The sequence below is a fragment of the Neofelis nebulosa genome, chromosome 5 (assembly GCF_028018385.1).
Source record: "Neofelis nebulosa isolate mNeoNeb1 chromosome 5, mNeoNeb1.pri, whole genome shotgun sequence".
NCBI lineage: Eukaryota > Metazoa > Chordata > Mammalia > Carnivora > Felidae > Neofelis > Neofelis nebulosa.
The window spans coordinates 144,181,880-144,196,954 of NC_080786.1; the positions used below are offsets into that span (position 1 = coordinate 144,181,880).

General features: G+C 39.2%; 1 protein-coding gene across 7 annotated transcripts in view; it reads right to left on the reverse strand.

Annotated features, from left to right (window-relative positions):
• The window catches only part of GRIK1 (glutamate ionotropic receptor kainate type subunit 1), a 374,134-nt gene that overhangs the window by 103,839 nt on the left and 255,220 nt on the right, over positions 1–15,075 (reverse strand). For all 7 annotated transcript variants that reach the window (XM_058731842.1, XM_058731839.1, XM_058731840.1 and 4 more), the window contains exons 5-6: positions 6,137–6,190; positions 2,999–3,172 (exon numbers count right to left, since the gene is read on the reverse strand). In XM_058731842.1, coding sequence (XP_058587825.1) covers positions 2,999–3,172; positions 6,137–6,190 — 228 coding nt within the window. The remainder of the gene's footprint in view (positions 1–2,998; positions 3,173–6,136; positions 6,191–15,075) is intronic.

Genomic DNA, 15,075 nt, shown 5'->3' on the forward strand with positions numbered 1-15,075 from the left:
TTTTTAAAATAATATTAATAGTTTAGAATAATCTCTATCTGCACTACTCAGGCCTATTTCTTATTTATAGGAACTCTCTTTGGACTTTTACAGAATTATTTCGGGACTATATGAATATTTTTCATTTAACATCTTGGTCTTAGCAGATGCTCAATTCTTATTTATTTAGTATTAGTTCCTTTATTAAATACATAGTTATTGAAGGCCTGCTTTGTACCAGGCCTTTCCCAGTGCTGGGGATGAGGCAGATCACAAAACGACAAAGTCTCTGTCCTCATGGAGCTTATATTCTTGTAAGGGAAAGCATAGAACAAACAAATCAAAGTGTAGTGTATTAAGTCACAGGACTACAGAGCAAGGGAAAACAGGCTATGAGAGAGAGAATAACAGCAGGGGGTTACTATTTAGATTATTTAGATAGCGGATTCATAGCAGGCTTCTCTAATGAAGTGGCAAATCGGAATCAGGGAGGGTTTTAGGTAGTGAGAGCCACAAATGCTACAGATACACGAAGGAATAAAACATGAGATCTGAGGACTACAGACCCTGTGGAACTGAAACCAGGGGACGTTTCATCAGTAAGGTCGAGAAGAAAAGAGTCTGAGTACAGAGGCAACACGCGAACAAAGATTTGTTAGATCTGGGCCCCAGCTTGGAGACATGGGGTGTGCTCTCTTGACTCAGATTAGTCCACTGAGTGCCTTTAAAGCTGCTCTTTAAATTTGCTGTGACTCAGTTTCTACATCCCCAAATGGGTCCCCTTTACTAGAAGCAGAAAGGAAACAGTGAACTGGTAAATGGACTCTTTGGGTAAAAAAAGGTCAATATCATGCTTCATGGGATAAATTGCAAAAGTATACCTATTTCTTTTTCTTTCTATGGTATCTACATGAGATGGGCGGATACTAACTGAACTTGCTGCAATAATCGTTTTACAATATATGTAAGTCAACCCGTTAGGCTGTACACATTCTACAATGTGTACAATTTTATCTCAGTAAAATTGGGGGCAAACAATTCTGCATGACCATGGGATCCAACTTCTAGTGGGTGCGGTGTTCTACCACATTTTTGACTAGTCTAGACATGATCTGATATAGCTGTATACTCCCCACTTTTAGTGCCCTGGTGAGCCCTTCTCTTCCGTTCTGATAAACCCCTATTTTCTTTTTTTATAGTGTATAATAATAACAATAAGCAATAACAGAGCCTAGAGATCTCTTTCTTAGGGGAGATGACAGTCATAAACTTCAGGCAAAACAGGACCTCTTCCATCCATTGGAACTTGGCTCTGTCATGCCTCTTGCCCACGGGACTGTCATTTGCCCAGGTCACCAAGAGCTGTGCTGGGGAAATAGCAGTACCCCGTGCCTGGCCTGAGTCAGTGTGAGTTGTGAGGCTCTTTCCTCCTTATTAATGATTTTCCTCATCTCAGTCAATATGTACAAACTGTCCTGTCAGCTCAGTATAATTGAATACAACAGACGCTTTTTTTTTTAAAAATAAATTAAGCCATCCTTGTGATGAATATTTACTGTTTGGCATGAATCCACAATCTGTGTTAACATAGCTCCAAACTGTAACTTTTTTAGTGGTATATACCAAGCAGAGGTAACAATTATTTGAGATCTTATCCTATGATAGAAATCTCGTTGGGGGTAGGGAGGATGGTCAGAGGGTTTTGAGCCATATTTGAACTCACTGGAACTACAAATCCAAGAGGAAAACGAGAAAAACCAGTGTATTAGCATACCTCTCTGTCTCTCTCTGTCTCTGACTCTTTCTCTCTCTCTGGCTTGCTCCTCCCCTTTCAGAAAGCCTAGTATTTCCTCAGATATTCTCTACTTGTTCTTATTCAAAGCAACATTTTAAATCGCCCAAGGCTCATTTGTACCAAAATGCTTCCCATCATTATCTCTCAGATCACTTTGTGTATTTTAAGAGTTATTTCAGGTTTGAAAAACAGACAGGGAGCTTGAACGTGGAATCATCCAGAACCACTTCATTCATTCATTTATTTTTTCTACTCACTTGTTTCTCATGAAAAAAGAAATCCCAAGTTCATTTCTCTGCAAGATGATACCTTTCAGTTATCAGTAAATTGCATCTTTAAAGCAAGAGTGCTTCTCCCGATGATGGCAAGAGAGAAATGGAATACTAGGCCAATTTCAAATGCTATTACCTGCCTGCATTCCCAGTGTCTTTCCCTTTAGATGACACTGTTCCTACATAGAAAGCTCTTTTTTTTTTTTTTTTTTTTTTTTTTTTTTATCTCCTGCTATTTTCTTCATCACACAGGGAGCTTCATTAGAGAAATAAAACTAGGGTAGGTGCCTTTGACAACAGAAGACAAATGATGTTAGCAAGAAGCGCTCTGATGAGGCAGTTTGCAATTTATCTGTTCAGCAGAGTACCTCTCCTTTGTCAGGGGGTGGGTCTGGCAACTGCTTCAAGAGCAACATATGGCTGGTGTGAATCAGTGTCAATGTCTGCAAAGGTGTTCCTGTACATATCCAGGCAGGAAGAACGTGAACACGCCAACTGTATGTAAATCTGGCACTTTTCCATGTGTGCCGCCGCTTGCTGAGATGTGGCAGAAACGAGGAAGGCAGAAATGAGGTTCTGTCTAATTTTTGTAGGTAGCTTGTTCCTCTTCTTTCTCTCCCTTCTTCCCAAGGCCACATTCCCAGGGGGCAAAACTCTCTCCACTTACCCTCGCTTTGGTTTCTGCCTTGGCTCCATCTGGCTGACAATGGTGGCTACTCTTATTAACTTGATCTGAGGCGTGTATAGCCAGAAGGCTGAAAATAGCAGTTTTTGAGAGTAGCCATGCCGAGGCATTGAAAATACCTGAAAATTTACTCCTTCTTCTTTCATTCAAGTCAAGGCACAGATTGTGATACGTTTACTCACACTAGAGAAGGCATGCGAGATTCTTAACCCAACCCCCGAGGAATTCAAACATCGTCTCAAGTGATTCTATTTTAAGACTACTTACTGTCATCATGCCATCCAAAAGGCCAGTCTCTGGCCTGGGGGGGGCCTGCAGTCTCTCCATGGACCACTTCTCAATGATGGAGGACACGCGAGGGTTGTCAATATTAAGCAGCCGAAACCCGGTCATGTTTACACCACTGTACCTATAGAGTTCCAGATCTAAAGCAAATAAGTCCTGCGCAGTATTAAAAATGATAAAAGTAGAAAGGGTTAACATTTTCAATGCTCTCTATGCAAAAGAGAATAACGATCGCAGAAGCAACAGATTAAAACTAAAATGGCAAACATCCTCATGCCACTTCATGAAAGAACATTTCTTATGGTTCTTCCTTTGTGTGTTGCCTGAGAAGCTCTAAGGCAGTGGACAGTTTTCATTTGCATCTATTTTTTTGCAACACTGTTAGAGTTTGGGCAAATCAAGAAGAGGAATTTGGCTGTCAATAATTAGTATGCTCTTGGGTATTCTGAGAAGTTGGAGAATTCTGTCCAGGGTATAGTGTTTGGGGTGTTGGAAGGTATCTTTGTGTCCACTTGTTCCAGTGCCTTTATTTTATACATGAGGACACTGAAAATCTGAGTGGTGATGTGATTGGTTCAAGAATGACCCGCTTGTCAGTTCCTCCCTTCTCCCTCACATCTGGCTGCCTCAGATCTTATAAAGGTGGTGGAATTTGGAACTTGCATATGCACTTGACAGGAAGATCATTTCCAGGAGGAAAAATTATCATTTCCTGGCTCATTGAAAATCACCCATGTCCCATACATTGAGTGCGTGAAGAATGTTCACCAGACACAAGCTCTGAATAGGAAGCGAAGGGTTCTCTTCAGAGAATAAATTGGAGCATAGAGTTGTGTGAACCTAGGTATCACAACAGTAGAACTAGTTCCCTGTCACACAGCGTTTCCAGAAAAAAAACATTTAATCCACTCATGTCTTCCATGACAGAGGAGGCTGAGTGTAAACCAGGGGTTTATGTTGATTCATATTTAAAACAGATCCATGCGATGATTGCAACTTTTTTCTTACGAAGAAAGGTTTGACGCTAAAATGCCATTAAAAATGTCTCACATTGAAGAATAAACCAGACTTCCAAAATAACATTTAACAGGAAAAAAAAAAAGAGAAAAACTTCCATGGAAATTTCCTAACGGTGTAAATGCTTTATGGAAGTGCAATGCAAGATAGTGTATTATCAGTGACGACCGCAGTTCTAAGGAGAAAGAAGTAGCTTCAGAAATACCTCATGATTTGTATTTGCAGAAGATGCATCCAGATTTGTTCTTTTGAAGAATTCTTCTCTACACTGCCACCCTTTCCCAAGATAATGTTGGATTAGACTGCAGAACTTTAAGAGGGCAGCTCTGTGCTCCTGGCTCAGTGTCAGAAAAAGAGTACTGCCTTCTAAAGTGTTATATATATTTTTTTCCCTTTGTACTATGTAACTCTCTTTCTCCTGTTAAGTTTTATTAATACTCATGGGCAAGAAGGGTAAGAATATATAAAAGCAAAGCATGGAAGAATGCAGATAAAACCAAAGGAAAATGCTTAAAGAAGCAAATTTAAAGAAGAAGACCTAGAAAGATTTCCACCCAATGAATGGAAGAAAAGTTACTCAAACTACAAGAGGTCAGACAGAAAATTCCAGAATGCATATGGAATCCCTCACAGATTCCATAGTACATAACACAGTGTGCTAAAATGAATACATTACACAGGTGCAAAATTAGGTGGGCTTAAAAGTTGAGGTTTCTATGCAATATAGAATACAGAAAGTCTAGGGTCCGATTTGCAACACCTGCTCGTCAGGGAAGGATGAAAAAAGCAAGACTATGAGAGTAAGTTGTTTGTTCCTGAAAGGTCTCTGTGAAGACCAGCCTTTTTCTTTGTCCATATTCTTTCCCAAATTTCAACAAAACTAGCCTTAGGAGGGTGCACAGCCAGGGATGATAGAAATTTCTGTGGCAGGTGGCCACGCCACCTTGAGTAGAACCCAGGTATTCATGGTGATGGGGAGATGGTTGTACTTGTGACCTAAGATGCTTTCCAGGTCTCAAGGTTTCCCTTGACTGTTCTGACAGAAGACCTGATTAGGATGTCCATGAGGGAGGGAAGATCATGGAAACTTTAGTTCAAGATCTTCTGCCCTGCATCCCCCTCCCTTGTCCCAAAAGCTCTGGAGGAGTGATGATTTTGGCACTTGCCCCAGAACATTGGTCTCATGATGTCCTCTGTACCTCTTCATGCTCTCGGAGATACTTGAGTGAGGAATAGAATGAACTGTTTCTATCAGTAGCATGCATTCAAGGACAGCTGGTCCTTGTTCCAAATTCTTATATTTCCCCTACTCATCAGCCTCCCTTGCAAGTTTTATTTGGTAAAATGGTACTTAATACATTTCCCAGAATCTGCGTGGATTTCAGTGGACACACCTTAACCGAGTAGTAAAGAAGGTTGGTTTTACGTTTCCTTTTCATGTAAGAAAGTGGAATGTGTGTGTGTGTGTGTGTGTGTGTGTGTGTGTTGGGAGGGGTGTAGTGGGGGGGCACTGATTTTTGAAATTGAATGAGAGCTATCTCATCATTCACATGTGTTAAATGCCCTAAGTCATTCTCCCTTGATCTGATACTCTCAAAATTTAGGGTGCTGTTTTTTAATTTCTTAGGCTCAGTGCCATTTTTTTTTTTTTATGGTGAAGAATATTCTCTGTGCAAAGCGTCTCTGATGCTCCTTTTCTTAATGGTCTTCAAAACACCTGACAGGTGACCCCTGGCTAAGCCAGCTATCTACTGGACTTGGGCAGGTAAATCACATGGATCAAAAAAGCCAAGATATACTTTAGTGTGCCTTCTAATGTATATAGAAAATGTAGATGATTCTTCTTTATGCATTTGCACTTTGACAGTTTCTATTTAATGGAAGTATCATTTTAATCCCTTTCCAGATGCATATACATAGATGCTAGTTTAAAAAAGAAAAAAAAAAACCCTGCTGTTCAGCATTTCTGGATTTATAGGTTTCTTAGGAAAGTAATACAAATCTCCATGACAATATCCTGCCTCTGACACTGGTGGGGATGACTCTGAAATAACTGGAAATGTTTCCTATAGCATGGAATACGTTTCTACCAGATGTGCTTACCAGGGTTGTGAAAAAGTAGTGATAGTACTCAGTCATCATGCCCATGAACAGAATCTGCAAAAGAGAAATATGGGGAAAGAATCAGAAAAAGAATTATAATAAGAAATAGATCATGAGTAGGGCAATTGCAACAGCTTGAGGACATAGAACAGGAAGAGGCTTTGGAAACCCATGGATTCAGCAGATCAGAAACCTGAGACAGATCAGTGGCTGATGTGGGCTGATGCGGACCCAGGCCATTAACCTCCATCCAATATTCTTTCATTAGACTATGTTCGATCTTCATTGAAGTGGCAGGTCTAACGATCAAATTTAAAAATAGTTTATGCTCACCAAAGTTAATATTTGGAATTGTTCTTAATAATGCAGTGTTTTACTTTCTTTATTGCCTAGGTTTCTGAGTAACACCATGCTTAGATAGATATTTTATTGATCTCCTTAGCTTTAATACTTACCGTAATGCCTCAGAGTAGAACTCATTAAATGTTGAATTGCAATACTGGTATGTAGATGTATTTAAATGAGGATTTATACATATGCATATGTATGAAGCCTCTCTCTCTACTGCTCTCCCATCTTACCCCACAGTGTGAGGAGGGGAAAAGAGGATTTGTTTATAGATAGAAGGATGGGGACCATTCTTGTAGAAATGCCACACCACCTCTTAATTCTGATCCCCAGTTATCTACTTGGGATCTTGACAGTTCCAGACATTCTGTGTGTATTGTTTTTACCTAGAAGGGGAGGGGGAAAGAAGGTGAGCAGAAAGGACAAGGTTTCTGGGTAGAGGTAGTTTATTAAACTGTGATCTTATTTTGGATTCCTGGAAATGGTGTCCACTGAAGAGAAATAGTTGCAAATGACTTGGAGATAAGCAACAGTTTCTAAATCTCCCAAATCAAGGGCATCGCCTTCCTTGGGGGCAGGTCAGCAAAGGATTATTTGGGTGCTGTTTCTCGGTATTTGTATAGAAATGAATGCAGAAGCCTAGGAAATAAAATTTCCAAGTCGGTTCTCCCCACAACTCTGATAAATTCTGAATGCAAATGAGAATACCCTCTGGAAATTTTAAAATCGGATATTCTTAGACTCCATTATAGAGCCATCCTGAATTGGAATTCCTCAGAGCAGAGTTTGGATTTCTGTATTTCACAGCAGTGGTTGAGAATCACCAATATATGGAAAACATGTCCATTCACAACAAAGAACAGACTTTTATAACTGCAATTGAAGAAATGGATTGCAAAGATCTCAGGAAAGGCAACATATGTTATCAGAGGTCCTAGAAAGTGCCTAAGATATGTAAACTAGAGTGATTTCATGTGAAAAGGTATAAAGAATGAAGAGAGTACTCAATGACAGCACTGAACACACCAATCAGACACTGTTTTTGCCCTCTTCTGCTAATGTGGAGACCAGAGGAATATTTAGTGAAATTGTAATGTCATGAAGGTAAGACAAATGACAGGAAACTCTCTCTGAATCCTGAGCCCCACCGTGTGTAAGTCACTCCTATGGTGATAACAAGACTGAGCTCACAAAAGAATTTTAAAAAGGGTAGAATTGCTTTAGGGCCATCAATAACGTTTAAAGCCATGCATAGTGAGGTCTTGTTAGCTGGTCTCTTATATCATCGGAGCATGAAGAGCTAACCTGCCACGGTCAGTCAGGAATCCAATTTTTCACTTTGGTTGTTAGATAGTGTAATTGCAGCCAAGCCTACCTCTTGAAAGAGGACTGGGCAAGTTTTATGTCAAGATATAGAGCTGGACACTGAGGTTTAAAATATCGTTTCTAACACTGAAAAAGCAACAAAAAGGCACCTGAGTTTTCAGCCTTTCACTGGGCTGACTTTTCTTCTAAAATGTGATTTCGGAGGGGCTCCTGGGTGGCTCAATCTGTTAAGCATCTCACTTTTGGTTTCGGCTCAGGTTATGATCTCGTGGTTCGTGAGCTCAAGCCCCACTTTGGGCTCTACGCTTGGCAGTGCAGACCCTGCTTAGGACTCTCTCTCTCTCCCTCTCTGCTCCTCCCCTTGCTCATTCTCTCTTTCTCTTTCTTAAAAATAAATAAGTGAATTAAAAAAATAAAAAATAGGAATAATACGTGATTTGGAGACGTTTGGTCGCCAATTGAGGGCATAGGCTTTTTTTTTTTTTAAACATTTTTTTATTGGATGCAAATATTCATTCAATATGCCTCGTATTTAATGTCAGAAAAAAGTTATGAAGACACAGTGAATATGTCTAACATATTATACACAGTGAATATGTCGTCTAACAGGTCTACTTTTATTGCAGATAGAACCCTTGGGTCATCCGGGTATACTTTTTATTTGGCACGCTAGAAGAATCTCCATTCTTGACTTTCCTACTTAGTGCCTGGGTGAGTTTCTCCTAGTTCTTCCTTTGAATTTCCTATAAATGGAAAATAAGAAACGAGTATAGTCATGGATCATTCACCTGCTACCTTTGTGTACTCACTAGGACACAGGTGATTGGGACGCTTCTAGATAAGAATAAAGGCAGTAGCATCAAAAGTGGTGCTTTTTAAGCAATCATCCATGTAAGAGTCTGTAGACTGGTTGGGGCCAGCAGTTTGTCATCTAATAATAGTATACTTTATAAATAAAAGTATTGCATTCACATGATGATTTTCTCTCTGCACATTGGTATTTCCACTAAAAGTCATTAAGGGATTAAGAAAATGTCACATCAAGATAAATGTCAGTTTTTCAAATAAAAAAGTATAATCATGATATGGGGAGTTTTCTAATCTTTGCAAAACTGACTTTTTCCTAAGAAATGTTACCGTCTTTGAATTTTGATAGCGTACTTATCTGCCCGACTGAGTGGTGCTGACCTAGGCAGTGTGTACCTTACCAAAGCAATATTGCTAGAAACTAGTTCTGGCTATCTCTAAATCATTTTTTTACAGCACTAAACACACCACATTGCACACATTAATATGAAATGAATGTGGCTGTCAATACTGTTCATATTACCCTTCATTCTTCCACTAATATATTCTTTTGATAGTGTTTGTTTCTTAACAGGATTATTCTTATTTAACAACCCTTGACATCATATCATTGACCTTGATTGATAGACAGTAAAAACTCCAGACCTTTCAATAACATTATCTATCTGTAATAGGGGCAATACTGAGAATCTACTACTCTTCTTGATTTTAGAAGACCCATAGTTTAGACACCATTGATGCCATTGCCAATTTCCCATCTTGAAACGCAAATGGCAGGATTGCATTTCTTGTTCTCTTGTACTTGGGGAGAGCCATGTGCCAGTTTTGGCCAAAGAGGTGGGGAAGATCCTGACGCGTCACCCTCCAGAGACTCACCCTGGATAGGTGATTACCATGGTTATCAGGGCCATAGCAAGCTGTTTTTCTTCTGAATAAAAAGAATTTTCTGTTGCATGAGTTTTACAAAGCATGGAGGTGTTCTTTTTTCATGACTTTGTTTTGACTGCTGGGGAGTTTAGGGTGAAAACTGTGGGTTCTTCATTAGCAACTAGTAGGAACACAAAGTATATATTCTATGTGTGCTCATGCCATTCAGCTTTGTTTTTCTTATCTAATATTCCTCTTTGTTCCAACTCCTCTCCCCTTTAACATGTATTTATCACTTTGTTTCAAATGTACTTTCTAGGCTGCTTTAATTCCTTGTGTAATAGAACTATAGTGCATAATAAATAATCATGGTTGGGAGAAGCTAAAAGATTTTTTTCTCACGAAGAGGGATAAACTGTTTGGGTCTGAGGTAGCTGAGTTGGGTTAGAGTAGCAAAAAAGGCCCCCCAAAGTACTATTCGTTGTTAATAATAAGAGCTCAATTATAAGAGCTCAAGAGAGACTATGATGGTTAATTTTATGTGTCAACCTGACTGGGCCAGTGGATGCCCAGATTAAACATTATCTCTGGGAGTGTCTGTGAAGGTGTTTCCAGATGAGATAAGCTGTTGAAATGGTGACTCAGTAAAGCAGATGTTCCCCTCCCCACAATGTGGTGGGCATCATCCAGTTCACTGAGAACCTGGATGGAACAGAACTGCAGAAGGAGGAGAATATGTCCTTTTACCTCCTGCCTGACTACCTGAGCTGGAACTTTGGTTTTCTCCTGGCCTTGGACTAAGATTTTCACCACCGGCCTTTCTGGTTCTCAGGCCTTCAGACTCAAACAGGACTTAACACCATGGCTTTCCTGGCTCTCCACCTTGTGGATGGTAGATTGTAGGCCTTCTCAGCCTCCAGAGTCATGTGAACCAATTCCCCAATAAGTCTCTTCATATCTCTCTCATTGGTTCGGTTTCTTTGGAGAACCCTGACTAATACAGAGAAGACTACCAAAAGACTAAAAATCTTGGTACTCTGAATACATTTGATATTCCATGCTACCTAGAAAACATAATCCTTAAACCAGCAAGAGGAAGGGTGGCTGATACCTATTTGAAGAGATTCTCTGGATTAGGATATCATGGAAATGCCACATACTATTCTGTTGTTTCAGTGGCTAGACAATAATTACTGTTTTTTTTTTTTTCCTTTGGTAGTTAAAATGAATCATGAAGATAGAAAAGAACTCATTGACAGTTGACTCTCAAAAGGACAATTCTAATGGTCCCACCATTATCAAAATACCCTGGGGCAGTTACTGCTCATTAACAATGGTGGCCTCACCTCCGCCCATCCACTCTCTGGAATTTTTACAATAGGACACTTATGACCTTGTTCACAGTAGCATTGACTTTCCTTTTCTATTCTCAGCAAAGACTATCTCTTGGAATTAGATGGGTTATCATATGCAGCCCAAGCTGCACAAAGATCACATTTTAGTTTGTCTGAAGAGCCCTCATTCAAGTATCGAGGAAGATAACCAAGACAGCTTGTGGGCTCTATCTCCTGTGTTTAGTGACACAGTTGGCCTATGAGATACCTGGAAAGTCTCTGGGTAGAAGTCTTCTGATAACATTTCCTGGTATCTCCAGAAGTCTGCACCCTATTTGAGCCTGATCACTTTCTAGAAGGCAATGCAGTGCTATAGAGGCAGTAACAAAAAATTCTCTACAAATTCTCAGCATCCATTGCTAAGGGCAAGCCATATGTCACAAATAATTGGCATAACACTGCTATCATAGTAGCAGAAACTTAAAATGAAACCAGGAGTGCTCCTATGTGATTTTGAGGTATTCCTGTAATATTTATAAGGGTTTTTATTACTGCTTCTTTTCATTGAAAAATAGGTGTCTTCGAAGTTTATATTGACTAACCTGAAGTGTATTGCTGATTTTATAGCCTTCTCAATATCAGGATAAATTCTCAATCATCAGACTAGGTTTTTAGTCAATAATTTCAAGTGAACAACTTCCAAATGTATGACATGCAATGTGGCTAAAATAATGGTTTTACCACAAGATAGAAGTAAGTTATTTCAGTGTAAGAATAATCTTCAGGAAATCCATTGAATGATATCAAGTTTCAGAGCAGTGATTTTTAGAAAAACGTTTGAGTGCTAGGGTATAGTGCTTTCTCACCTACCAAGTGTCATACTTTAGGCTGCATCTACACTGTCTTTGGAGAAGTTGCTTCTTCAACAACACACTTTTTAATGTTGATCTTCAGTAGAACAATTTAGGTATAAGTAGGCCTTGAGATCAGTCTTTATTGCTTTTTTTAAAAAAAAGACATGCCAAATTAAATGATCATAATCTATACAAAGGCAACAGTGGAATGCATAGAACATAGCATTGGATCCCCACTCCTTTGGAGTAGGCTAAATAATGACCCCATAAAAATGTCCATATCCTAATTTCTAGAATCTGTTAATATGTTACTATACATAGAATAAAAAGATTTTGCCATCACGATTAATTTAAGGATTTTAATTTGGGGGGGGTGACTCGGGGGGGATTACTCTGCCTTATCCAGGTGGGCCTAATATAATCACCAGGGTCCTTATAAGATGGAAGCAGAAGGTCAGAAGGCAGACAAGGTGATGTGGAAATGAAAGCCGGGGGGGGAAAAGGCAATAGATGTGGGGCCATAAGCCAAGGAATGAGGACAGCTTTTAGCAGCTAGAAAAGGCAAGGAATTGGATCCCCCCACAAAGCCTTCAAAAGGAATGCAGCCTTGTCAACTTGTAAAGTCATATTGACTTTACACTTGTGACCTCCACAACTATAAGTCAATAAATTCATGTTGTTTTAAGCCACTACATTTGTAAAAATTTGTTACAGCATCAAAAGGAAACCAATGTACCTCATTTGCCCATCTTTCCGTGATTATGGCACATGAGACTGAACAATTTTGGTATATTAATAGCAAGTGCATGTGTCAAGGGGAAAAATGTTTGAAGTTTAAAACATTATTTTTATTTATTTTTATTTTTAAATTAAAAAAAATTTTTAAGTTAATTTATTTTGAAAGAGACAGAGACACAGTGCAAGTGGGGGAGGGGAAGAGAGAAAGAGAGAGAGAGAGAATCCTAAGCAGGCTCCATACTGTCAGCACAGAGACCAATGTGGGGCTCAAACTCATGAACCGTGAGATCATGACCTGAGCTGAAACCAAGAGTCAGCCCCTTAACTGACTGAGCCACCCAGGTACCCCTGAAGTTGAAAACTTCTTTCTGTGTCCTTCCATTCATGTGCACCTGCTAACTCTGTGTCTGTGCACAGATACCAGCCATCTACAAAGAGAGTCTAGGGCTTTTCCATCTGTTGGAAGATGGTCCTATGCCACTTATAAACCCAGGCATCTTCCTCCTGCCCCGAAGAGAAATGAAAGAAAAGGAAGGATATTCCACAAAATGTTGGTGAATGAAATGGTCATGCTGTTTGGGAATATCTTTCAGTTGTAATTTGTTTATAAGCTTCTCTCTCTAGAAGTATGGTTAGGACAAGAAGGGAAGCTGATGCTAACAGATATTAATAAATGGAGTGGAAAACAATGAGGTAGTTTAGCGTCCGATAATCCTACCAGAAGAGCCAGATTGCATCACTCAGGTGCACAACAGAAGAGATTATGCTATTTAAGGGATACTGACTGCTGACAACAGAGCAGGAAAAAAGATTTCCCCTGGCAAAATGAAATAGGCAAGTTGGCAAATAGGAGAGAGTCAAGATTTTGGAGGATTACATGAACCCGAAGAATAAACTGTCAGTATCATCCAGGGAAAACTGGTGGGAAAATGATGTGGAAAAAAAAAAAAAAAAAGAACACAATGAAGAAAAGTTTGAACAGCAAAGTACTGAGAAAATCTAAAAGTACTGAACAAATCTAGACAAAGTACTGAACAAATCTGGAAAGTTAACAGAGAATAAATATGTTGAACACATCGTAATCTTGCAATAATGGTGGCAATAAAAACTATACCTCCAATTACTCTGCAGATAACATTTTGAGGGAAATATGGGCATGCAGCCAATAATTGGTGGTCTTGTGGTCCCATGAGTTATCCATAGACTAGTGAAGTCATCGTGAGTCTGGGTCCTGTTCTTCAGCTTTTATGGCTTTTTATTTTGCCAATGTATTTAATAGCTACCAGGCTTAGAAAATAATTATTTATATGAGTATTTGTCAGTGTATTAGCATCTCTAAAGAACTTTTAAAAAACACCAATACCTGTATCCATTCTCTAAATATTCTGATTTATTTGGTCTGGGGTATGTCCTAGGCATTGGTAACTGTTCAAAGCTCCCCAGGTAATATTTACATTCAGCCAGAACTGAGAATCACCTATTTATATTAACCAAACGTAGTTTTAGGCTATAACAACAATGATCATTGCAACTGTTTTCTAAGTGCCACGACATACCCACTGCTGTCATACTTTTTTGTTTTGTTTTGTTTTTGTTTTTTTATGTACTATTGGGGAGAAAGTGTTATCCTCAGTTTATACATTTGAAAGAGCATATAACTATGCAGTTGAACCCAGGCTAGATATTAAGCCTGGGCTTTTTGTGTTATATTAATTTATTAATTGATAATAGGAGATGTATGTAGCAGGAAAGTCAATAATTTGCACAAAGTTCTTCTGGACTTTGAGAACACAAATAAAAGCATATGATTGGTGAGAGAAGAGTTAGAACCACAGGAGTTGATGCTTTAATATAAGGAATGAATCCAGCAAGCCAAGAGAGCTTGATAAGCTGCCCATATATTTTTGAGGGACCCTCCTGTCCAGAGAGTTGAACCTAGCTGTACAAGGTTGTGCCTTGGATGCTGTTGCAGGTACCATGAGGACCCTCCTCACGCTTCCTCCTTCTATCAGGATTTCAGACCTACGTTGTTATTTTTATTACAACATCTCTTAGATATTAGAATTAATTGGATCCTAATTTTGAATCCCTTTGGTAATGTTTGGGAAGACCTTTAATCTCCTAAATGGAGTATACTTTCATCAAGAAAGGGCAGTTTGCAAAAAAATTGTAACTTTAAAACAAAAGTTTATTTATTTATTTTTAGAGAGGGAGAGCACACTAAGTGTGCATGAACAGGGGAGGGACAGAGAGAGAGGGAATGAGAGAAATCTCAAGCAGGCTCTGTGCTGTCAGCATAGAGCCTGATGTGGGACTCAAACCCATGAACTCTCGTTAGATCATGACCTGAGCCAAAATCAAGAGTTGGATGCTTAGCCGACTGAGCCACCCAGGCGCCCTATAAACTTTTTTTTTTAATTGTGTAATAGACATTACTATAGATATATTTACATACTAGATGTTACAATGGCAGTAGGTACAAGGTATGGAGAACTTTGCATAACACACTAAACAATGTGTCTTTTGTATTTCAGGCAATGTGGAAGTGGGGATAGGGCACTCAGAAGTTTCATACTAGAAGAGAAATGTCACATATTTTATTTGGAATGTACAGTTTTTGAGGCCACATGGATGCTGGATGGAGGAAAAAATGGGGGCTTGCGAC